Raw genomic sequence first — 27659 nt, 5'->3', positions numbered from 1 at the left:
TCAAATTAATAGTGCTTACAAAGTACAAAGAAGAAGAATTATGAGAAATACTTTCAGCCTTATTGAAAATAAGATATTTCTGCATCTCAGTATGTTGGTAATGACTGAATTAAATGATTAAATATTACAAAACTGTTGTGTATAGTAATTCACAGATGTTATTTTATCATAAAAAGGTAAATAAATGATTCTATATATTTGTAAGCGCTCTGAAGTGGGAAAGGGGTAAGGATTAAATAAGCTTTGCTTCTTCCTACTCCTTTTCGGACATGATGTAAAGTGAAATGATACGAAACTGTGTGAAATACTGTAAGTGTGTTCATGTTTGAAATAAACTAAAGAAAGAAAGAAAGAATATGGGATCATTATTCCACATTGATCTCAAAAACCCCTGTGCTTGTTATCCATAAAGCGCAGGACAAGTGGAAAGGAAAAATGCAACAATTACAAACAGACCAAAGAAATGTATGGAAAAAACAAAACGTCCACGGACACAATGTATAGATTTAGTAAAAATGTACATGAACATTACAAGTACAGCCGCATTAAACGACAAACAGGAAATGCTAAGGCAAGAACAACGGACTATGCTGTCTGTTCGATAGATCTGATCCTAAAACCCAGGTCTAAATATAACAACCTGTGTCCCATAGATAGTCTTGTGGGCCTAAAATGAATCCCTGATGTTTACGGTAGGTTCCAATACCACCCCCACAACACTACCTCCTGTAAGAAACTTATAGGATTACCACCACGGGAACAGACTGACCAAATTACTGGTGGTACCTCACAGGACATCCAATACGGGGGAAATGGGACACTCTGGTCACTACATATATTATATTATGGTATACATTATATGTATTATTCTACTTATTTTGTGTCTGGTTTTGTATTTGTTTTTTGTCATCCCGTGAGGTGTATATTATTTTTTGTTGTTGTATTTGGATGTATTTGTTTGGTTTGTATGCTTGTGAATCTGGGCTATCCATTATGTAAAGACTACTTACTATGTTGAAGGGGGCAGGAAATATAAGATTTTCTTCATCCTGTTCCTTGTCAAGCATAAGTGTGTAAATATGTGTTTAGTTGCTAAAGTTTAATTGTCTATTGATGGTGAATGAATGAATGAATGAACTACTGGCCCTGGGAGATATTGAACAAGCTAAATTCTTTAAAAGTCAAGTAACGCTAAAACATCTAGTGTTAACCACATCACTCCGTGATGGACACAATAGACCACCCAATGCCACACTGCTCAACAAATCCAGATGGGGTTTCCAATTATGGGCATGCTCAAGTGGACCAGACCCATATTTCCCGGTGACTGTTTGCAGAAATCAAACCATGCGAACACCTAACAACCCAAAGTGAACACCTATACTAAACACGCTGGAGACACAGTTGTAAGCGTACCATTTGATGGTGTGGATGAATGGTTCAAAGTAAAAACTGTTGTGTAATAATTGGTTCCTGCTTTGGCTGTTAATTGGTTACTCATGATGGAGCAAGTGGGAAAGGCTGCTAAAACTGATTGTGTTGTATGCCTCAGTCCCAGACCATAACTCAAGATCATCTCGGCATCTATGAGTCAAAAAAGTTTTATTTGAAGTAATTAGCAAAACAACTCCTTCGTGGAATTGCAATACATGGGACGTTATCTATCCTGTAATCAAAGAAACAAAGCAAAAACAAATACTTGATAAACATGTGACAAAAGCGAAATTACACCTGCATTACCATGCTAGGCTCTGGACAACCGTTAGATAGATAGATAGATGGATGGATGGATGGATGGATGGATGGATGGATGGATGGATGGATGGATGGATGGATGGATGGATGGATGGATGGATGGATGGATGGATGGATGGATGGATGGATGGATGGATGGATGGATAGATAGATAGATAGATAGATAGATAGATAGATAGATAGATAGATAGATAGATAGATAGATAGATAGATAGATAGATAGATAGATAGATAGATAGATAGATAGATAGATAGATAGATAGATAGATGGATAGATAGATAGATAGATAGATAGATAGATGGATAGATAGTACTTTATTGGCAATCTTATCATCAGACAACTGCTTACACATAGTAAATGTATTAATAATTGTATGAGAATTGTTAACATGCCTGAACAGTTTGATACCTGAACATTGGAAAAGAACTACACGTAATGTAACCTGGCAAAGTGTTGGAGATCCAACTTATATCGATGCAATAGGTGTCCCCAGAGGTGTACCTGAAGAGTACAAAATGGTAAATCAAGTTGCAGCTAGATTCGAAACATCCGTCTGCTGGTGGTGTACAATTAACAAGAATGTTGACAGAATAAACTACGTCCACTACAACATACAGACATTAGGAAATTGGACAAAGGCCGGACTTGAAGTCATCGCTGATCAACTCGCCGCAAGCTCCCTTATGGCCTTTCAAAACCGTATGGTGCCAGAAATGTGGTTTGCGGAAAAAAAGAGATGTGTGCGCAATATAGGGTGAACAGTGTTGCACTTCATACCAAACTACACTGATGCGGAAGATAGCCTGACCAGAGCACTGGAAGGCATTCGCACCCTCAAACGGTAACATGAAAGAACACTCATCTATGTGGGATGGATGGTTGGATGTGCGCGGCAAATACTAATCCTTGGTATCATCAATTCTAGTATCTATGGCTGTATTTGCAGCAATACTGACGTTGTGTGGATGTTGTTGTATCCCCCGTCTGATTACCACAGCAATTAGCCAAGCAGATGATAGAACTGTTCAGATGCACCTTCTGGCGGACGACAAGAAAGATGAGTCTGACGACGGGGATACCTATTTGTACGATGTTCTTGATCTGTTTCCAGACCCTGATGGAGAAAATGATGATGAACTCTGAGTGTAAACATAACCTGGTCCTGGGGAAATTAACTATTAACTGAAAATTGCAAGAAGTTATTTGGTATAAGAAGATTCTGGGGAAGTCATGTGATAAACAGGAGGGAAATGTTAGAATAATATGTATATTTTATCACACTAACTTTAGTATGCTTAAAGTCTGTTGCTTTAGATATTGGCTATTGTGCTCAAGTTAGACTTTTTTTCTAATCCATGCAAGGACAAAACTTCTTGTCTGAGAGGTGGCCTCAGCCACAGATGTTATCTTTGTTTTGGCCCGCTAGTAGCCAAGGACTTCAGGGACCTCGGCAGGGATGGGATGACAGCACGCAGACGAGACAGAGACTTCAAAGATCTCAACGAAGATAAGATGACAACACGCAGACGAAGCGGAGACAAGGCGAAATCCCATTCCATCACGTACTGTGCGTCCTGGACCTGCTTTGCATAATATATGTGACCATTCCTTTTAGAGGCAGCCTCAGTGATGTTGACTATGGAACTCTTGAATAAAAAGAGGAATGCGGGAACTGGACCTTAGAGCGTAGGGCGAGACTGTGACTAAGTGTGCAGTGCCCGCGTTCTCCTCATGAGCCCTGTTTAACTCTGCGTCTGCTTGGTTCCTTGCTTCTTGTCTGATTAATAGATGTCATCAGTGTTTGAACCTGACACACACACACACTTGGAATAACAGAATAAATTGATAAGAGTTTTTGTTGTGTTACTGTACGTTACCTTGACCATCTCTTGTGCAATCTGTCGAGTCTTGTTGACATCCAGGACAACCTTGGCGTCCCTCACCACGGAATACAGCGTCCTTCCTTTACACAAACTGAGAGAGGGATTGACACTTAAGAGCCTTGACAACGCAACACAAGAGAAACACTTCCTGCGTCGCCACCCTAACCTTGACTCCACGCTAACTAGTACTATCCACACGAGTGGCAAACGGTATTCTGTCAACATCACTGACATTTCGGTGAAATATTTTCGACTTTCCAAGGTGTCGCAGCCCTTTTGCCATAATGTCGCTCGTCAACGAAGCTACTCACGGTACTTTGCTTCTTTTTACGCTTGTAAGACCGATACGCGTGGAACTGGAAACATTGCTTGTACACTCCAAACAGATTATTTTATGTTCCCATTGGGGGTTTTTTGGCCCTCGGTGTATTGTCAAAAAGTTCAAATACTGACAAATGAAGGCTACAGTCACGATCCAAAGTTTACATACACGTTGTGGTGGTTGCCCTCCAGTGGGTTCTTCTGACTACCGTGCATTGAGACAAAGACAATTGCTGAAAAGCCACAAAAAGACTATACAGGACTGTCTCAGAAAATTAGAATATTGTGATGAAGTCCTTTATTTTCTGTAATGCAACTAAAAACATGAAAATGTCATACATTCTGGATTTATTACACATCAACTGAAATATTGCAAGCCTTTTATTATTTAAATATAACTGATTATGGCAAGTGAAAAAAAAGATTTATAACAGCAAAACAAAATCAAACATTTGAAAATGTAAATTAATGCACTCAGTACTTTGTTAGGAATCATTTTGCACGGATTACTGCATCAATGCGGGGTGGCTTGGAGGCAATCAGCCTGTGGCATTGCTAAGGTGTTATGGATGCCCAGGATGCTTCAATAGCGTCCTTTAGCTCATTTGCATTATTGGGTCTGGTGTCTTTCAGCTTCTTCTTCACAATACCGCACACATTCTCTATGGGCTTCAGGTCAGGGGAGTTGGCAGGCCAATGGAGGACAGTAATGCCATGGTCAGTACACCAGTTACTGGTGGCTTTGGCACTGTGGGCAGGTGACTGATTATGCTGGAAAATTAAATCATCATAATAAAAGGCTTGCAATATTTCAGTTGATGTGTAATGAATCCAGAATGTATGACATTTTCATGTTTTTAGTTGCATTGCAAAAAACAAAGGACGTTATCACAAAATCCTAATTTTCAGAGACAGTCCTGTTTAGTCTTTTTGTGGCTTTTCAGCAATTGTTTTTTGTCTGTCATTCTTGCTACAACTCTCCTTCAGCTCCAACACCTTCTCTCCTCTCCTGGCTGCTGCTTTTTAACAGAGCGACGGGTGATTAGATATCCAGGCCCAGGTGGACCATCTACGCACCTGGTGCTGATTTTCGAAGCCGGTCCTGGCACAACCCGCTTCGCTGCAGGCCCGCAGGCCACGCCCCCCGCCCCCCTCGCCACACGTGTAAAGAACATAATGTCATGGCTGTCTTGAGTTTCCAATAATTTCTACAACTCTTATTTTTTTATAATAGAGTGATTGGAGCACATACTTTTTGGTCACAAAAAACATTCATGAAGTTTGGTTCTTTTAGAATGTATTATGGCTCTACTGAAAATGCGAGCTGGGTCAAAAGTATACATACAGCAATGTTAATATTTGCTTACATGTCTCTTGGCAAGTTTCACTGCAATAAAGCGCTTTTGGTAGCCATCCACAAGCTTCTAGTTGAATTTTTGACCACTTCTCTTGACAAAATGGGTGCAGTTCAGCTAAATGTGTTGCTTTTCTGACATGGACTTGTTTCTTCAGCATTGTCCACACGTTTAAGTCAGGACCTGGAGAAGGCTTTTGACAAAATTTGCTTAGATTTTATTTGTAAAAGCTTAGTTTTTTTTTAATTTTGGCAACTCTCTATTACATTGGATCAAGACACTATATAATAAAACTAACTGTAAAATTATCAATAACGGATACATCTCTGGGACAATACCTCTATTAAGAGGTCTAAAACAAGGGTGCCCTTTGTCTCCATACCTATTTATTATTGCTATGGAAATATTAGCGATTAAAGTTAGATTGAATCGAAATATTGAAGGGCTCAGCAATAATAATATTGAAAGTAAAATAACAATGTATGCAGACGATACAAGCTTCTTTATCAGCCCCAATCCTCATTGTTTGCGGAACCTCCTTGATCTTTTGGATATATTTTCACAGCATTCTGGGCTTAAGCTTAATTATGATAAATGTAAAATTTTAAGGATCGGAAATCTAAAGGGAACTTCCTTCCGAATGGAATGCAAAGTGCCTGTTTTGTGGACAGATGGACCTGTTAACATACTTGGTGTTGTTGTACCAGAGAATCTGGAAGATCTATGCTCAGTAAATTATGATAATTGACTAAGAAAGCTGGACAAAATTATGCAACTATGGAAAGGGAAATCCTTAACCTTATATGGTAAAATATCTATTGTCAACTCGTTAATTATTCCTCAGTTTATTTTTTTGCTTTTGTCATTACCAGCTCCATCACAAAACTTCTTTAAGGTTTATGAACGGAGGGTCTTTGATTTTGTCTGGGACGGCAAACCAGAAAAGATTAAAAGAAAGGTTTTGTACAATGAGTATGAATATGGGGGCCTAAAACTTCTCAACCTCGAAGCTATGTGTCTCTCTTTAAAAGCATCAATTGTTCCAAAGATGTACTTAAATACTGAGTGGTACACAAGTGTCCTGTTGGACAGAAAACATGTAATGTATCAAAGAAAATTGTATCCTTTTTTACAAGTGATCCCCTCCCATTTTTCTTATGTAGAGAGTCTGCTGGGAAACATGGAGGGGTTCATAAAGGAAACAATCCACTCATGGTGGTGTTTTCAATTTCATGTGCCAAAAAAAAGAGATGATAATTTGCAGCAGATAATATGGATGAACTCTAATATTTTAATAGATGGAAAGCCTTTCTTTTGGAAAAATATGTTTGAAAGAGGAATCATTTTTGTCAATGATATTATCAATGAGAATGGTAAAATTATGAAGTATGATGAATTTAGAACTATGTATGGTGATGCTTGTTCAAGCTTTTCTTTTAATCAACTAACTGAAGTAATTAGGAAAAGATGGAAACAAATAATTAATTATGGAACTACTAAATTACTAGTTTGTAAACCTCTAATAAGAAATTCTAGTTGGCAAAAAGGAACTAAAATTAATAAAAAAATATATAATTTTTATTTAATAAAGAAATCTTTGAAGGCTGTCCCATATAACACATATGGAAAAAGGGAGGACTTTTTTGACTGCCCGTTGCCGTGGGATGCCATATTCAAACTAATCTACAAAACTACTATCGATGTGCAAAACCGTTATTTTCAAATTAAAATTATTTATAACTTCTTACCCACCGGGAAAATGTTAAAACTATGGAATATGACTGAGTCAGATGATTGCCGCTTTTGCTGTCAGGAATCTGAATCCACCCTGCATTTGTTTTGGTATTGTCATATTGTGTCTTCTTTTTGGGTGGAAGTTGAAAAAACGTGTTCAAGGATTGGTTTGTTTATGAAGCTTGATATAGTTTCTGTTATTTTAGGAGAGTTTATTGACAAGCATGACTTAGTCAATTTAATTATAGTACTTGGTAAAAGGTTTATTTTTAAGGCCAAAAATAGATATTCACTTAGTATTACTTTCTTTAAAACATTTATTCAGTATTTTTTTTAACTTTAGAAAGATACATGATTGACAACGATAATGATGCCAAAAAACATGAAAAAAGATGGGAAATCCTTAAAGGCTTATTATGAAAATGTAATAATGTTTATAGATATGCAACAACAGCAACATATATCTGTTGTTGTGTTCCCTATTTTTGAGTGTACAAAATGAAGGTGTGTGTTGAATCTGACTTGGACATAATATGGACTATACACAAATGCTTTTTATGAAAATTTAATTTTGTTTATAACTTATATGCAATCTGTTGATTCCCTATTTTTTGTTGTTGTACATGAATGAGGTTGTGTGTTGCTGAGCCCACTTTGACATTGTCTGGACTGGACCTGGTTTTAAAAACCTTTTAGACAAGTCTAATTCCATTAACAACCTGGACTGATGAAGATAAGGTTTTTTTTTTTTTGAATAAAATAAAATGAGATTAAAAAAAAGGAAAACAATGACATTTTTGGGGGATAAAAAAGAAAGTAAAATCATATAAAACAATTACATAAAAAATAGTATTTAATGATAGTGTTAGTGGACCGGCGACACACACAATCATGTGTATTTCAGGGACTCTGTCCCTTGCAGACTGTGTTATATATGTTCTGGGAACCAGCATTTTGGTAGCAGAAAGAAACAACCCTTTTTTGTGTGAGTGGGTGTGGCTGGGTGTGAATGGGGGAGGGAGGGGTTTTCTTTGGGGGGTTGATGCACTGATGGAAAGTGTATCTTGTGTGTTTTTGTGTTGATTTAATAAAAAAAAAAAAAAAAAAGTCAGTACTTTGGGAAGGCCATTCTAAAACCTTCATTCTAGCCTGATTTAGCCATTCCTTTACCACTTTGACGTGTGTTTGGGGTCATTGTCCTGTTGGAACACCCGACTGAGCCCAAGACCCAACCTCCGGGCTGATGATTTTAGCTTGTCCTGAAAAATTTGGAGGTAATCCTCCTTTTTCATTGTCCCATTTACTCTCTGTAAAGCACCAGTTCCATTGGCAGCAAAACAGGCCCAGAGCATAATACTACCACCACCATACTTGACTGTTTGGATGGTGTTCCTGGGATTAAAGGCCTCACTTTTCTACCAAAAAGCGCCTTATTGCAGTGAAACTTGCCAAGGGACATGTAAGCAAATATCAACATTCCTGTATGTGTTCACATTTTCAGTAGACCCATAATAAGTTCATAAAAGAAGCAAACTTCATGAATGTTTTTTGTGACCAACAAGTTTGTGCTCTAATCACTAAATCACAAAAAAATAAGAGTTGTAGAAAATATTGGAAACTCAAGACAGCCATGACATTATGTTCTTTACAACTTTTGTTCGCGACTGTACATCGTTTTTTTTGTATATTGTCAAAATGAAATTCATTCAAATAGTGAAAAAGTGTATGATATGTATGTATGATACATTAATTGTGTTATATACGTTTGACCTCTGCAGGATGACACAGGTGAGGTTGCCGTCTGTGGACGTGGTGTCAAACTCCGCAGGGAGCGTGCTCATCACACGGTGTATTAATAGAAAGGTCTACAACCACCCCCTGGCGCGCGCCTCGGAACCGCCGACCCCGGCTGTGCCATGCAGGTGAGAGTGGGGGGTGACGGGGGGAAGGACCCAAAGACATTTTGCATTTTATGCATGCTGAATGTCAACAATGAGCTGGAAGCTACTCTGCAACATACATGCTCGTTTGTACAAATACACCATAAAAATAATGCTAGTTTACACACATAAACAAAAAAAAACATGGTCGTCTATACACGGAAATGAAACAAAACTGACATTTTACACGTGTACACAATATAAACATGCTAGTTTGTACACAAACAATTTAAACATGCAAATGTATACAGGTAAAATAATACAAAACTGATACTTTATACGTATAAACAATATATACATGCCAAACTGAAATTGTAAATACCTAAAAAATATAAACAAGCTAGTTTATACACAAACAATATACTAATATGCTAATTTATACACGTAAACTGCTAATTTATACATGTAAACAACATAAAAATTACATTTTATTAAAACAAACACATTAATTTAAAAACATAATTATTAATACATAAGTGGTATATTTTTATGTCAACAATATAAACATACTAGTTTTAACATGTTAACGAAAAAAAATGCTCGTCTATACACGGAAATGAAACAAAACTGATATTTTACACATGTACACAAAATAAACATGCTAGTTTGTACACAAACAATACAAACATGTAAATGTATACACGTAAAATAATACATAAATGCTATTTCATGCGTGTAAAAAATATAAACATGCTGGTTTATACACTGAAATGAAAACAAAACTAAAATTTTATTTACGTAAAAAATATAAACAAGCTAGTTTATACACAAACAATATAAGCATGCTAATTTATACATGTAAACTGATAATTTATACACGTAAACAACATAAAAATTTGAGTTTATTAACATAAACATGTTAATTTATAAACATAATTAATAATACATAAGTGGTATTTTTTTATGTCAACCATATAAACATACTAGTTTTAACATGTTAACAAAAAACATGCTCGTCCATACACGGAAATGGAACAAAACTGATATTTTACACATGTACACAATATAAACATGCTAGTTTGTACACAAACAATATAAACATGCAAATGTATACATGTAAAATAATACAAAAATGATACGGTATATGTGTAAACGATATAAACATGCTAGTTTATACACTAAAATGAAACAAAACTGAAATTGTATATACCTACAAAATATAAACAAGCTAGTTTATACACAAACAATATAAACATGCTAATTTATACACGTAAACTGCTATTTTATACATGTAAACAAAATAAAAATTATAGTTTATTAACATAAAAATGTTAATTTATAAACATAATTAATAATACATAAGTGGTAATTTTTTTATGTCAACAATACAAACATAATAGTTTTATTAAGTTAACAAAAGCATGCTCGTCTATACACGGAAATGAAACAAAACTGATATTTTACACGTGTACACAATATAAATATGCTAGTTTGTACACAAACAACATAAACATGCAAATGTATACACCTAAAATCATACAAAAATGATACGTTATACATCCATCTATCCATTTTCTACCGCTTATTCCCTTTTGGGGTTGAGGGGGGCGCTGGCGCCTGTCTCAGCTACATGTAAACAATATAAACATGCTAGTTTATACACTGAAATGAAACAAAACTGAAATTGTATATACCTAAAAAATATAAACAAGCTAATTTATACACAAATAATATAAGCATGCTAATTTATACACGTAAATTACTCTTTTATACATGTAAACAACATAAAAATTATAGTTTATTAACATAAACATATTAATTTATTAACATAATTAATACATAACTGTTTTTTTTTATATGTCAACAATATAAACATACTAGTTTTAACATGTTAACAAAGAATATGCTAGGTTATACACGTAAATGAAACAAAACTGACATTTTACACATGTACACAATATAAATATGCTCGTTTATACACAAACAATAGAAACATGCAAATGTATACACGTAAAGTAATACATAAATGCTACTTTATACGTGTAAATAAAGTATAAACATGCTGGTTTATACACTGAAATATAACAAAACTGAAATTGTATGTACCTAAAAACTATAAACAAGCTAGTTTATACACAAACAATATAAGCATGTTAATTCACACATGTAAACTGCTCTTTTATACATGTAAGAAACAAAAACATTCTAGTTTATTAACGTCAACAATATAAACATGTTAATTTATGAACGTAATGACTAATACATAACTGGTATTTTTTATATGTCAACAATGTAAACATACTAGTTTTAACGTGTAAACAAAAAAAGATGATAGTTTATACGCAGAAATGAAACAAAACTGATAGTTTGTACACAAACAATATAAAGATGCAAATGTACGCAAGTAAAATAATACATAAATGCTATTTTATATGTGTAAAAAATATAAATGTACTAGTTTATACACTGAAATAAAACAAAATAGACATTTTATACACGTAAAAAAAATAAACAAGTTAGTTTATACACAATAAATATAAGCATGTTAATTCATACACGTAAAATGCTCTTTTATACAAACCCCGTTTCCATATGAGTTGGGAAATTGTGTTGGATATAAATATAAACAGTATACAATGATTTGCAAATCATTTTCAACCCATATTCAGTTGAATATGCTACAAAGACAACATATTTGATGTTCAAACTGATAAACATTATTTTTTTGCAAATAATCATTAACTTTAGAATTTGATGCCAGCAACACGTGACAAAGAAGTTGGGAAAGGTGGCAATAAATACTGATAAAGTTGAGGAATGCTCATTAAACACTTATTTGGGACATCCCACTGGTGTGCAGGCTAATTGAGAACAGGTGGGTGCCATTATTGGGTATAAAACAGCTTCCCAAAAAATGCTCAGTCTTTCACAAGAAAGGATGGGGTGAGGTACACCCTTTTGTCCACAACTGCGTGAGCAAATAGTCTAACAGTTTAAGAACAACGTTTCTCAAAGTGCAATTGCAAGAAATTTAGGGATTTCAACATCTACGGTCCATAATATCATCAAAAGGTTCAGAGAATCTGAAAAAAATCACTCCACGTAAGCGGCATGGCCGGAAACCAGCATTCGATCCCTCAGACGGCATTGTATCAAAAACCGACATCAATTTCTAAAGGATATCACCACATGGGCTCAGGAACTCAGTAAATACAGTTGGTCGCTACATCTATAGGTGCAAGTTAAAGCTCTACTTTGCAAAGTGAAAGCCATTTATCAGCAACATCCAGAAACTCTGCTGGCTTCTCTGGGCCCAAGATCATTTAAGATGGACTGATGCAAAGTGGAAAAGTGTTCTGTGGTCTGACGAGTCCACATTTGAAATTGTTTTTGGAAATATTTGACATTGTGTGATTCGGACCAAAGGGGAAGCGAACCATCCAGACTGTTAACAACGCAAAGTTCAAAAGCCATTTTCTGTGATGGCATAGGGGTGCATTAGTGCCGAAGGCATGGGCAACTTACACATCTGTGAAGGCACCATTAATACTGAAAGGTACATACAGGTTTTGGAATAACATATGCTGCCATCTAAGCGCCGTCTTTTTCATGGACGCCCCTGATTATTTCAGCAAGACAATGCCAAGCCACATTCAGCACGTGTACAACAGCGTGGCTTCATGAAAAAAGAGTGCGGGTATTTTCTTGGCCCGCCTGCAGTCCAGACCTGTCTCCCATCGAAAATGTGTGGCACATTATGAATCCTAAAATACGACAGCAGAGACCCCGGACTGTTGAACGACTGAAGCTCTACATAAAACAAGAATGGGAAAGAATTCCACTTTCAAAGCTTCAACAATTAGTTTCCTCAGTTCCCAAACGTTTATTGAGTGTTGTTTAAAGAAAAGGTGATGTAACACAGTGGTGAAAATGCCCTTTCCCAACTACTTTGGCACGTGTAGCAGCCATGACATTCTAAGTTCATTATTATTTGCAAAAAAAAATTAAGTTTATGAGTTTGAACATCAAATATGTTGTTTTTGTAGCATATTCAACTGAATATGGGTTGAAAATGATTTGCAAATCATTGTATTCCGTTTATATTTACATCTAACACAATTTACCAACTCATATAGAAACAACATAAAAATTCAATTTTTTTAACGTCAACAATATAAACATGTTAATTTATAAACGTAATTAATAATACATAACTGGTATTGTTTATATACTTGTGGGACACACGGGCAACCTCATTTAGCCCCCTGGTTGCATCACGGCTGACTCCGTGTACCGGTTTTGCCAAACAAAGATTGATCTTCCGCCTCTTCAGACAAACGACCGATCGATATTCAAACGTCCTCAACAGGAGGAACGTAATTACCCCCGGAAAGGTGTGACGTACCTGGTGATGATGGCCAGGTGCGGCGGGCTCATGCAGGCCCCCATGAAGAGGACCACGTTCTCGTGGCGGGTGTTGCGGTAGGCCATCACCTCGCGCTTGAAGGCCTTCAGCTGGTCCTCGTTGTCGCGCTCGATGTCGATGAGGCGGATCGCCACCTCGCCGTGCCAGCGGCCGTGGAACACCTTGCCGAAACGTCCCTTGCCGATCATCTCGCCCATCTCCAGCTGCTCGATGGGGATGTCCCACTCCTGCAGGAAGATGCTAGTCTGGCTGGCCTTGCGGGGGAAGTTGCGCGCCGACAGCAGCGACAGGTTCATCTCCTCGAACTCGTCGCCGGACTCCTCGTCGTTGGCGTCCTCGTGCTGCGGCCGAGAGCGAGCCAGTCACCGGGTTTGGTAAGTTAAAGTTAAAGTTAAAGGCCTACTGAAATGAGATTTTCTTATTTAAACGAGGATAGCAGGTCCATTCTATGTGTCATACTTGATCATTTCGCGATGTTGCCATATTTTTGCTAAAAGGATTTACTAGAGAACATCCACAATAAAGTTCGCAACTTTCGGTGCTAAGGGAAATGCCCTGCCTCTACCGGAAGTCGCAGACGATGACGTTAGATATGTGGGGGCTCCTCACATATTCACATTGTTTTTAATGGGAGCCTCCAACAAAAAGTGCTATTCGGACCGAGAAAACGACAATTTCCCCATTAATTTGAGCGAGGATGAAAGATTTGTGTTTGAGGATATTGATAGCGACGGACCAGAAAGAAAAAGAAAAAAAAACGCGATTGCATTGGGACGGAGTCCGATGTTTTTAGACACCTTTACTAGGTTAATTCTGGGAAATCCCTTATCTTTGTATTGTGTTGCTGATGTTTTAGTGAGTTTAATATTACCTGATAGTCGGAAGGTTGTCTTCACGGGTGTCTTGACGCGCAGTGTCTCAGGGGAGTCGAGGGCAGCTATGGACGGCACAAGCTCAGCTTTTCTCCGGTAATAACTGACTTTTTAACCACAATTTTCTCACCGAAACCTGCTGGAATCACTGTGTGTTTGTGTGGCTAAAGGCTAAAGCTTCCAAACTCCATCTTTCTACTGTGACTTCTCCAATATTAATTGAACAATTGGCAAAAGATTCAGCAACACAGATATCCAAAAAACTGTGTAATTATGCCGTTAAAGCAGACGACATTTAGCTGTGTGTGCGCGCATCGCTCATACTTCCTAAAAACCTGTGACGTCTTGCGTACACGTCATCATTACACGACGTTTCCAAGACGAAACTCCTGGGAAATTTTAAATTGTAATTTAGTAAACTAAAAAGACGTATTAGCATGTGTTGCAATGTTGATATTTCATCATTGATATATAAACTATCAGACTGCGTGGTGGGTAGTAGTGGGTTTCAGTAAGCCTTTGAAGTAGCAATGATTGTCACACACACATGAAATTTGTCCTCTGCATTTGACCCATCACCCTTGTTCACCCCCTATGAGGTGAGGGGAGCAGTGAGCAGCAGCAGTGGCCATGCCAAGAATAATTTTTGCTGATTTAACCCCCAATTCCCACCCTTGATGCTGAGTACCAAGCAGGGAGGTAATGGGTCCCATTTTTATAGTCTTTGGTATGACCTGGCCGGGGTTTGAACTCACAACCTACCCATCTCAGGGCGGACACTCTAACCCAGGGGCAACCAACACGGTGCCCGCTGGCCTGTTCTAAAAATAACTCAAATGGCAGCACTTACCAGTGAGATGCCTGTATTTTCAATATTGTATTTATTTACTAACAAGCTGGTCTCGCTTTGCTCGACATTTTTCATTCTAACAGAGACAAAACTCAAATAGAATTTGAAAATCCAAGAAAATATTTTAAAGACTTGGTCTTCACTTGTTTAAATAAATTCATTTATTTTTTTACTTTGCTTCTTATATCTTTCAAAAAAACAATTTTAGAGAAAAAATAAAACCTTGAAAATTATTTTAGGATTTTTAAACACATATAACTTTTTACCTTTTAAATTCCTTACTCTTCTTTCCTGACAATTTATATCAATGTTAAAGTAAATTTATTTTTTTTATTGTAAAGAATAATCAATACATTTTAATCTAATTCTTCATTTTAGCTTCTGTTTTTTCGAAGAAGAATATTTGTGAAATATTTCTTCAAACTTATTATGATTAAAATAAAAAAAATATATTCTGGCAAATCTAGAAAATCTGTAGAATCAAATTTAAATCTTATTTCAAATTCTTTTGAATTTCTTTTAAAATTTTTGTTCGGGAAAATCTAGAAGAAATAATGATTTGTCTTTGTTAGAAATATAGCTTGGTCCAATTTGTTATGTATTCAAAAAAAAAAATGCAGATTGGATTTTAACCTATTTAAAACATGTCATCAAAATTTTAAAATTAATCTTAATCAGGAAAAATTGCTAATGATGTTCCATAAATTATTCTTTTTTTTTTTCAAAAAGATTCAAATTAGCTGTTTTTTGTCTTCTTTTTTTCAGTTTAATTTTGAATTTTAAAGAGTCGAAATTGAAGATAAACTATGTTTCATAATTTAATTTTCATTTCTTTCGTGTTTTCTCCTATTTTAATCAGTTCAATTAAGTGTTTTTTTCATCCTTTATTCTCTACAAAAAACCTTCCGTAAAAGGAAGAAAAATATATGACGGAATGACACACAGAAATACCCTTTTTTATATATATATATATATATATAGATTTATTCATTAAAGGTAAATTGAGCTAATTGGCTATTTCTGGCAATTTACTTAAGTGTGGTCAAACTGGTAGCCCTTCGCATTAATCATTACCCAACAAGTAGCTCTTGGTTTCAAAAAGGTTGGTGACCCCTGCTCTAACCACTATGCCACTGAGTAGCCTGAGTTGCTTCATGGAAGCTAATGCTATATGCTAACTCTATACAGCATCGTGTTTAGATAATTGTACCTGTATCGCACCTATGAGTAAGAATCGTTATGCATTAGTGAAGTGAAATATATTTTTCATATAGCGCTTTTCTCTAGTGAGTCAAGGCACTTTTACATAGTGAAACCCAATACCTAAGTTACATTTAAACCAGTGTGGGTGGTAATGGGAGCAGGTGGCTAAAGTGTCTTCCCCAAGGACACAACGGCAGTGACTAGGATGGCGGAAGCGGGGGTCGAACCTGGAACCCTCAAGTTGCTGGCACGGCCACTCTACCAACGGAGTTATACGGCCGCAAACAACTGGATGATTTCCAGCAGGGCGCATTGTGGTCGACTACTAAAAGAGCAGTTTCCTTAACAACGGCAGAGCGCTACTGTCATATAGAGGATCTTTGACTAGCATGTTTGCAGTTGCAGTAAAATACCGCAACGGAGACCCCGGACTCTTGAACAACTTAAGCTGTACATCAAGCAAGAATGGGAAAGAATTCTGCCTGAAAAGCTTCAAAGATTGGTCTCCTCAGTTCTCGATTGTTTACGGCGTGTTGTTAAAAGGAAAGGCCATGAAAAACAGTGGTAAAAATGCCCCCGTGACAACTAATGTTGCTGCAATTAAATTCTAAGTTAATGATTATTTGCAAAAACAAAATGACGTTTCTCAGTTCAAACATTAAATATATTGTCTTGGCAGTCTATTCAATTGAATATAAGTTGAAAATGATTTACAAATCATTGTCCATCCATTTTCTTCCGCTTCGGACGTACCCGAAAAACCTCCCTAGGGAGGCGTTAAGGTGGCATCCTGACCAGATGCCCGAACCACCTCATCTGGCTCCTCTCCATGTGAAGGAGCAGCGGCTTTACTTTGAGTTCCTCTCGGATGGCAGAGCTTCTCACCCTATCTCTAAGACAGAGCCCCGCCACCCGGCGGAGGAAGCTCATTTGGGCCACTAGTACCCATGATCTTGTCCTTTCGGTCTTAACCCAAAGCTCATGACCATAGGTGAGGATGAGAACGTTGATCGACCGGTAAATTCAGAGCTTTGCCTTCCGGCTCAGCTCCTTCTTCACCTCAACGGATCAATACAGCGTCCGCAGTACTGAAGACGCCGCACCGATCCGCCTGTCGATCTCACCATCCACTCTTCCCTCACTAGTGAACAAGACTCCGATGTACTTGAACTCCTCCACTAGGGGCAGGGTTTCCTTCCCAACCCGGGAACATCAGGACCACATCATCTGCAAAAAAGCCGAGACCAAATCCTGCAGCCACCAAACGGGATCCCCTCAACGCCCTGACTGCGCCTAAAAATTCTGTCCATAAAAGTTATGAACAGAGTCGGTGACAAAGAGCAGCCTTGGCGGAATCCAACCCTCACTGGAAATGTGTCCGACTTACTGCCGGCAATGCGGACCATGCTTTGACACTGATCGTACAGGGAGCAGACCACCGCAATCAGACCGATCAGTCCGATACCAGAGAGTGTGGGGTACCCAGTCGCTTCACACTCGGCTGCGAACCAATCCAGTGAGAGCTGAAGATCCTGGCCAGATGAAAGCATCAGGACCACATCATCTGCAAAAAGCAGAGACCTAATCCTGCAGCCACCAAACCGCATCCCCTCAATGCCCTGACTGCGCCTAGAAATTCCGTTCACAAAAGTTATGAACAGAATGGGTGACAAAGGGCAGCATTGGCGGAGTCCAACCCTCACTGGAAAGTGTTCGACTTAGCGCCGCCATGCGGACCAAGCTCTGATACTGGCCGTACAGGGAGCCGACCACCACATTTAGACCGATCAGTCCGATACCAGAGAGTATGGGGTACCCAGTCACTTCACACTCGGCTGCAAACCGATCCAGTGAGAGCTTTAAATCCTGGCCAGATGAAGCCATCAGGACCACATCATCTGCAAAAAAGCAGAGACCTAATCCTGCAGCCACCAAACCGGATTCCCTCAACGCCCTTACTGCGCCTAGAAATTCTGCCCATAAAAGTTATGAACAGAATCGGTGAGAAAGCGCAGCGTTGGCGGAGACCAACCCTCACTGGAAACGGGTCCGACTTACCGCCGGCTATGCGGACCAAGCTCTGACACTGATCATTCAGGGAGCGGACTGCCACAATCAGACAGTCCCATACCCCATACTATGAGCACTCCCCACAGGACTTCCCGAGGTACACGGTCTAATGCTTTCGCCAAGTCCACAAAGCACATGTAGACTGGTTGGGCAAACTCCCATGCACCCTCAAGAACCCTGCCCAGAGTATAGAGCTGGTCCAGGACGAAAACCACACTGTTCCTACTGAACCCGAGGTTCGACTATCCGGCGTAGCCTCCTCTCTAGTACACCTGAATAGAAACTGTATTCTGTTTTTATTTACGAATTACACAAAGTGCCAACTTCCCTGGGTTTGGGTTGTGTAATATGCAAAATGAAAAAGGTGAGGAATGTCCTAAAAAAGGTAAATAGAGTGTAAAAATACAACCAAGTGGCTGCAGTGATGAATGGCTGCACTTCCTACCTTAATGAATACCAAAACAGAAAGTTATGAAAAAGGAAAAAATGTCCGCAGGGCGTGAGAAAAAAAAAAGCTGATTTATTCCGAATTGATGTGAAATGTAAAAATGTATTTTGCCCGAGTGAGAATGATCTCGGCCAAGATGCCCGCTGGAATTTTTTGTCAAGGCCTTCTCCATCACACTAAATAACTCTTCTCACAGAAAGTCTTTCACCGCCTCTCTGATTTACCTGCAGCCTCCAGACACCGCACGCCGAAAACATTTTTTATTTTATTTAAATGCACAAATAATGACAAAAACAACATTTATTTGTTATATTCATGGGAGGAGACATTAGAGGAAGATTGACTCACGTCAGACGTCGGCTCCACTTCGATCTGAAGCAAAGGATTGCTGCAAGCACAAACAACAAAGATTGTTTAAGTTTTCATTGCCTTTTAGTCAGTTGGATAATTGCGCTCCTGTGGCATAGAGCAGTGGTTGTCAACCTTTTTTCAGTGATGTACCCCCTGTGAACATTATTTTAATTCAAGTACCCCCTAGTCAGAGCAAAGCATTTTTGGTTGAAAAAAAGAGATAAAGAAGTAAAATACAGCACTATGTTATCAGTTTCTGATTTATTAAATTGTATAAGTGGGCGGTATAGCTCGGTTGGTAGAGTGGTCGTGCCAGCAACTTGAGGGTTGCAGGTTCGATTCCCACTTCCGCCATCCTAGTCACTGCCGTTGTGTCCTTGAGCAAGACACTTTACCGACCTGCTCCCAGTGTCCCCCACACTGGTTTAAATGTAACATAGATATTGGGTTTCACTATGTAAAGCGCTTTGAGTCACTAGAGAAAAGCGCTATATAAATATAATTCACTTCACTTCACTTATAACAGTGCAAAATATTGCTCATTTGTATTGGTCTTTCTTGAACTATTTGGAAAAAAAGATATAAAAATAACAAAAAAATTGTTGAAAAATAAACAAGTGATTCAATTATAAATAAAGATTTCTACACAAAGAAGTAATCATCAACTTAAAGTGCCCTCTTTGGGGATTGTAATAGAGATCCATCCGGATTCATGAACATAAATCTATACATTTCTTCACAAAAAAGAAATCTCTAACATCAATATTTATGGAACATGTCCACAAAAAATCTAGCTGTCAACATTGCATTTCTTTTCACAGTTTATGAACTTACATTCATATTTTGTTGAAGTATCATTCAATAAATATATTTATAAAGGATTTTTGAATTGTTGCTATTTTTAAAATATTTAAAAAAATCTCAAGTACCCCTTGACATACCTTCAAGTACCCCCAGGGGTACACGTACCCCCATTTGAGAACCACTGGCATAAAGTATCTTTGAAAAACAGCAAAATTGTTTTTTGCAGCAGGTTCATAAAAACAGAAGGGATCCCGTGCCGTATATCTTAAATATTTTTGTCCTTAGAGCACTTTTGTCATGTATAAGATCTTCGACGAGCATTTTTTTGGAGTGCATCCTCAAAAACAACAGCGGCGCTCCTGTAATATAGAGGCTCACTGTAGCAGGTTCACAAAAACATATGGAAGATCTTTAACATTTAAGCATAAATCCTTAAACACAGCTTGTAATCTTTAAAAAATATTTAAGGATCTCAAAAACAGCAAAGGTGATGTTGTCTTATAAAGGATCTTTGACAAACATTTTTGCAGTTCATCCTCAAAAAACAGCAGACTGCTCTTGTCATATAAAAGGCTATTGGACTATTGTTTTTTATTTTATTTATTTATTTATTTATTTTTTATTTTTTTTTACAATAGGCCTTCCAAAACTAACCAAAATGTAGGATCTTTGACGAGCATTTTTTCGAGTGCATCCTCAAAAACAGAAGCGACGCTCCTGTAATAAAGAGGCTCACTGTAGCAGGTTCACAAAAACATATGGAAGATCTTTAACACTTATGCATAAATCCTTAAAAACAGCTTATAATCTTTAAAGAATATTTAAAGATCTCAAAAATAGCAAAGGTGATGTTGCCTTATAAAGGATCTTTGACAAACACTTGTGCAGTTCATCCTCAAAAAACAGCAGACTGCTCTTGTCATATAAAAGGCTTCTTGACTATTGTTTATTTTTTACAATAGGCCTTCCAAAACTAACCAAATGATAGGATCTTTGATGAGCATTTTTTGGAGTGCATCCTCAAAAACAGCAGCGGCGCTCCTGTAATATAGAGACTCACTGAAGCAGGTTCACAAAAACATATGAAGGATCTTTACCATTTTAGCACAAGTCCTTAAAAACAGCTTATAATCTTTAAAGAATATTTACGGTCCTCAAAAACAGCAAAGGTGATGTTGCCTTATCAAGGATCTTTGACAAACATTTTTGCAGTTCATCCTCAAAACACAGCTGACTGCTCTTGTCATATAAAAGGCTCTTTGACTTTTGTTTTTTATTATCTATTTTTTACAATAAGCCCTCCAAAACTAACCAAAATATAGGATCTTTGACGAGCATTTTTTGGAGTGCATCCTCAAAAGAAGCAGCGGCGCTCCTGTAATATAGAATTTCACTTAAGCAGGTTCACAAAAACATATGGAGGATCTTTACCATTTTTTCACAAGTCCTTAAAAACAGCTTATAATCTTAAAATAATATTTAAGGTCCTCAAAAACAGCAAAGGTGATGTTGTCTCATCAAGGATCTTTGACAAACATTTTTGCAGTTGATCCTCAAAAACAGCAGACTGCTCTTGTCATATAAAAGGCTCTTTGACTATTGTTTTTTATTTATTTTTTTACAATAGGCCTTCCAAGACTAACCAAAACATAGGATCTTTGACGAGCATTTTTTGGAGTGCATCCTCAAAAACAGCAGTGGCGCTCCTGTAATAAAGAGGCTCACTGTAGCAGGTTCACAAAAACATATGGAAGAGCTTTACCATTTATGCATATATCCTTAAAACAGCTTATAATCTTTAAAGAATATTTAAGGTCCTCAAAAACAGCAAAGGTGACGTCTTATCTAGGATCTTTGACAAATATTTTTGCAGTTCATTCTCAAAAACAGCAGACTGATCTTGTCATATAAAAGGCTCTTTGACTAGTGTTTTTAATTGTTTTTATTTTTTTATAATAGGCCCTCCAAAACTAACCAAAATATAGGATCTTTGACGAGCATTTTTTGGAGTGCAACCTCAAAAACAGCAGCGGCGCTCCTGTAATATGGATGATCACTGTAGCAGGTTCACAAAAACATATGGAAGATATTTAACATATTGCACAAGTCCTTACAAACAGCTTATAATTTTTAGAGAATAGTTTTGCAGTAGTTCCTAAAAAAACAACACTGTTGTCTTATAGAAGATCTTTACAAGTTATTGCAGTAGGTTCTCACAAACAGCATACAGTGTCAGTCATATGAAGGATCTTGGACTTGCATTGGTGCAATAGTTAAGTGCTGTTATATAGAAGATCTTTGACTAGTATTATTTGCAGTCAGTCCTTTAAAACCGGAAGAATAATTATGTCACATACAAGATCTTTGACTATAATTTTTGGAGAAGTTCCTCAAAAACAGCACAGGAACTTATGTCTTCTAGATAATCTTCGACAAAGGAGCAGACTGCTCTTGTCATATAAAGGCTCTTTGACAATTGTTTTTTTGCAATAGGTCCTCCAAAACAGATGAACACTGTTTTCATTCATAGGATATTTGACTAGAATTTTTGGAGTAGCTCCTCAAAAACAGCATGGGAACTTTTTTCTTCAAGATAATCTTTGACAAGTGGTTTTGCAAACAACAGCAGACTGGTTCTGTCATTTATAAGCTTTTTAATTGGCTGTTTTTGCAGTAGGTCCTCAAAATCAAAAGAACACTTTAGTCATATAGAGGGTCTTTAACTGGCTGTTTTTGCTGTAGGTCCTTAAAAAGAGCAAAGGTGATTGTTGTCTTACTAAGTATCTTTGACAAACACTTTTGCAGTTCATCCTCAACAAAACAGCAGACTGCTCTTGTTATATAAAAGTCTCTTTGACTATTGTTTTTAATTTTTGTTTAATTTTTTTACAATAGACCCTCCAAAACCAACCAAAATATATGATCTTTGACGAGCATTTTTTGGAGTGCTTCCTCAAAAACAGCAGTGGCGCTCCTGTAATATAGATGCTCGCTATACAGGTCCACAAAAACATATTGAGGATCTTTACCATTTTTGCCCAAGTCCTTAAAAACAGCTTTTAATCTTTAAAGAATATTTAAGGTCCTTAAAAACAGCAAAGGTGATGTTGTCTCATCAAGGATCTTTGACAAACATTTTTGCAGTTCACCCTAAAAAAAACAGCAGACTGCTCTTTGACTATTGTTTTTTTTTTTTTTTTTTACAAAAGGCCCTCCAAAGCAGATGAACACTGTTTTCATATACAGGATATTTGACTAGAATGTTTTTGCTACAGGTCCTCAAAGGCACCAAAGGTGATTTTGTCTTATCAAGGCTCTTTGACTAGCATTTCTTGCAGTAGATCCTCAATAACAGCAAATAAGCTATTTTTGTAGTTCATTTTAAAAGCAGCAGAGTGATTCTGTTATATAGAGGAATTTTGACTGACAGTCTTGCAGTAGGTCCTCTAAAACAGCACAACAATTTTGCCATATAGATGATCTTTGACTAGTGTTTTTGTCGTATACCCTCCTTCTTTCATGTAAAATATATGGTCCTATCATTGTTGCAAAAGGTCCTCAAAAACAGCAGAAGACCTTCACCATGTAAAGGATCTTTAAAAACAGTTTTTACAGTAGATCTTAAAAATGAGCAAAGCACACCGGCTTTACAGAGGATCTTTGACTAACATTGGTTTACTGAAAAATGGAAGTACACTTTTGCCATTTAGATGATCTTTGACAAGTGTTTTTGTCATTAGATCCCCCTTCTGTCATGTAAAATATATTGTCCTAGCATTGTTGCAACAGGTTCTCAAAAACAGCAGAACACTTTTGCCATGTAAAGGATCTTTTAAACAGTTTTTGCAGTAGATCTTTAAAATGAGCAGAGCACACCGGCTGAATAGAGGATCTTTGACTAAACATTGTTGCAGTAGGTTTACTGAACAACTGAAGTACACTTTTGCCATATAGATGATCTTTGACAAGATTTTTTTGCAGTAAGTTTGTAGGGCTAAATGTTTGTTATTCCGGTGGAGCTCCTGAGCTTTTTTGCGTCCTCCGAGTGGGCTCCCACTGAGCTCCTACTGAGCTCAGACCTCCCACAGTGACCTTCGGGGGGGCGACAAACACTCTTTCATGTGCGTCGTCAACACGCGCAGGAAAAAGCTTGAAATGTGAGCCGGCGGTCCGCCTGTCCTCACGGCGTGGGGACGTCCTGGCGTCCACCACCGCCTGCACCGTGGTATCCAACCCAGTGCCTCTCCTCTACAAGCCTTCACCACCGCGGCAAACACGAGGGGAACGAGGAAAAGGACAAGTGATCGATTCCCCACCCGAGCTCTAATGAGAGGATCCTGCGGGGTCGCAGGGTTTAAAGACGAGGCCATTAAAGAAGACAGGAAGCTGGTCTCACACGCCAATCAACTGTCACCAACAGGGGTTAACTTATTTTTACACTTAAAGACCCTGACCTCGGTGCTGCAACGTTTAAGTCAACGTGATGATTATGAAAATTAGTCGACAAAGATTTAAGATAGGCAAAAATAGGGACGGCATGGCGCAGTGGAAGAGTGGCCGTGCGCAACCCGAGGGTCCCTGGTTCAATTCCCACCTAGTACCAACCTCGTCACGTCCGTTGTGTCCTGAGCAAGACACTTCACCCTTTCTCCTGATGGGTGCTGGTTGGCGCCTTGCATGGCAGCTCCCTCCATCAGTGTGTGAATGTGTGTGTGAATGGGTAAATGTGGAAGTAATGTCAAAGCGCTTTGAGTACCTTGAAGGTAGAAAAGCGCTATACAAGTACAACCCATTTATCATTTATTTGCTGTTGTTGACGAGACATTTAATGACATTCTAACTCCCCCACCCCTGATTCAATGAGCCCACCCACCATTTGTGAAACAGCAGGCTTTGCTACATGTCCTAAAAAAGTGTTGTCCGTCACATTATTTAATGTGCTCATTCAATATGGTCTGCCACATCATTTAAAGTGGTCTGCCACGTCATTTAAGTTGCCCGCCATGCCATTTAGTGTAGTCCGTCACGTCATTTAAAGTGGCCTATCACGTCATTCAATGTGGTCTGCCATATAATTTTAACGTGGTCCGCCACCTCATTTAAGTGGTCCATTGTGTCACTTAATGTGGTCCATCATGTCATTTATTGTGGCCTGTTATGTCATTACAGTGGTCCATAACATCATTTTATGTGGTCCATCGTGTCATTTAATGTTATCCATCGTGTCATTGAACGTGGCCCATCATGTCATTTATTGTGGCCTGTTACGTCATTTAACGTGGTCCATTGTGTCATTTATGTTGTCAATCGTGTCATTTAAATGGCCTGTTACGTCATTTAATGTGATCCATTGTGTCATTTAACGTGGTCCATCGTGTCATTTAATGTGGTCTATTGTGTCATTTAACGTGGCCCATCATGTCATTTATCGTGGCCTGTTACGTCATTTAATGTGGTCCATTGTGTCATTTAACGTGGTCCATCGTGTCATTTTATACGGTCCATCTTGTCATTAATGTGACCCATCATGTAATTTATAGTGGCCTGTTACGTCATTTAATGTGGTCCATCACATCATTTTACGTGGTCCATCACATGATTTTATGTGGTCCATCGTATCATTTAAGGTGACCCATCACGTCATTTAATGTGGCCCAGCACATCATTTATTGTGGCCCATCACTTCTTTTAATGTCACCCATTATGTCATTTAATGTGGCACATCACGTCATTAATGTGGCCATCACATCATATAAGGTGGCCCATCATGTCAGTTAATGTGGTCCAATTACATAATTTAAAATGGCCTATCACAACCTCTAAAGTGCCCCATCACGTCATTTAAAGTGGCACAGCACATCATTTATTGTGGCCCATCACTTCATTTAATGTCACCCATCATGTCATTTAACGTGGCACATCACGTCATTAATGTGGCCATCACGTCATATAAGGTGGCCCATCATGTCAGTTAATGTGGTCCAATTACATATTTTAAATGGCCTATCACAACCTCTAAAGTGCCCCATCACGTCATTAAAGTGGCCCATCACGTCATTTAAGTGGCCCATCGCGTCATTTATTTGGCCATCACATCATTTAACGTGGCCCATCACATCATTTGACGTGGCCCATCACGTCATTTGACGTGGCCCATCACGTCATTTGACGTGGCCCATCACGTCATTTAATGTGGCCCGTCACATCATTTATCATGGCTTGTCATATAATTATTGTGGCCTATCACGTCATTTGATGTGGCCCAGCACATCCATTAAAGTGGCCCAGCACATAATTTACTGTCAACAATCACATCATTTAATTTGGCCCATCTTGTCATTTCAGGTGGCCTATCACGTAAGTTAATGTGACCCATGGCATCATTTATTGTTGCCCACCACATAATTTAAATCTGGCCCATCACGTCATTTAATGTGGCCCATCACGTCATTCAAAGTGGCCCCCTGAGGGTAGTTATAATGTGACCCTCAATAACAAAGAATGTAACACTCCCGTGTTGAGATGTAATGTTAGCATGTAGCTCACAAAGCTAATGTTGCTAAACTTTGCATCTTCGTGTTACGCTCCTTAGAGTTACGTGTCTGTGTGTATGAATGTATGTATGTATATTTGTATGCATGTATGTATGTATGTATGTATGTATGCATGCATGTATGTATGTATATTTGTATGCATGTATTTATGTATGTATGTATGATTGTAGCTGAGATAGGCTCCAGCACCCCCCGCGACCCCAAAGGGAATAAGCGGTAGAAATGGATGGATGCATGCATGCATGCACGTATGCATGCATGTATGTGATATACAGTGGGGCAAAAAAGTATTTAGTCAGCCACCGATTGTGCAAGTTCTCCCTCTCAAAATAATGACAGAGGTCTGTAATTTTCATCATAGGTACACTTAAACTCACAGACAGAATGTGAAAAAAAAAATCCAGGAATTCACATTGTAGGAATTTTAAAGAATTAATTTGTAAATTATGGTGGAAAATAAGTATTTGGTCACTTCAAACAAGGAAGATCTCTGGCTCTCACAGACCTATAACTTCTTCTTTAAGCAGCTCTTCTGTCCTCCACTCGTTACCTGTATTAATGGCACCTGTTTGAACTCATTATCTGTATAAAAGACACCTGTCCAAAGCCTTAAACAGTCAGACTCCAAACTCCACTATGGCCAAAACCGAAGAGCTGTCAAAGGACACCAGGAAAAGAATTGTAGACCTCCACCAGACTGGGAAGAGTGAATCTACAATAGGCAAGCAGCTTGGTGTGAAAAAATCAACTGTGGGAGCAATTATCAGAAAATGGAAGACATACAAGACCACTGGTAATCTCCCTCGATCTGGGGCTCCACACAAGATCTCATCCCGTGGGGTCAAAATGATCATGAGAACGGTGAGCAAAAAATCCCGAATCACACGGGGGGACCTGGTGAATGACCTGCAGAGAGCTGGGACCAAAGTAACAAAGGTTACCATCAGTAACACACTACGCCGACAGGGAATCAAATCCTGCAGTGCCAGACGTATCCCCCTGCTTAAGCCAGTGCATGTCCAGGCCTGTCTGAAGTTTGCCAGAGAGCACATGGTTGATACAGCAGAGGATTGGGAGAATGTCATGTGGTCAGATGAAACCAAAATAGAACTTTTTGGTTTAAACTCAACTCGCCGTGTTTGGAGGAAGAGG

General features: G+C 38.2%; 1 protein-coding gene across 3 annotated transcripts in view; it reads right to left on the bottom strand.

The window, feature by feature from the left end:
- Positions 1-27659, bottom strand: part of ksr2 (kinase suppressor of ras 2) — a 262478-nt gene that overhangs the window by 27573 nt on the left and 207246 nt on the right. For all 3 annotated transcript variants that reach the window (XM_061903162.1, XM_061903171.1, XM_061903178.1), the window contains 3 exons: positions 19147-19186; positions 13335-13696; positions 3634-3730 (listed from right to left, as the gene is read on the bottom strand). In XM_061903162.1, the coding sequence (XP_061759146.1) occupies positions 3634-3730; positions 13335-13696; positions 19147-19186 (499 nt within the window). The remainder of the gene's footprint in view (positions 1-3633; positions 3731-13334; positions 13697-19146; positions 19187-27659) is intronic.

This window comes from Nerophis ophidion, linkage group LG01, assembly GCF_033978795.1.
Source record: "Nerophis ophidion isolate RoL-2023_Sa linkage group LG01, RoL_Noph_v1.0, whole genome shotgun sequence".
NCBI lineage: Eukaryota > Metazoa > Chordata > Actinopteri > Syngnathiformes > Syngnathidae > Nerophis > Nerophis ophidion.
Note: the sequence above shows the minus strand (reverse complement) of the source record. Positions and strands in the feature narration are given on the sequence as shown.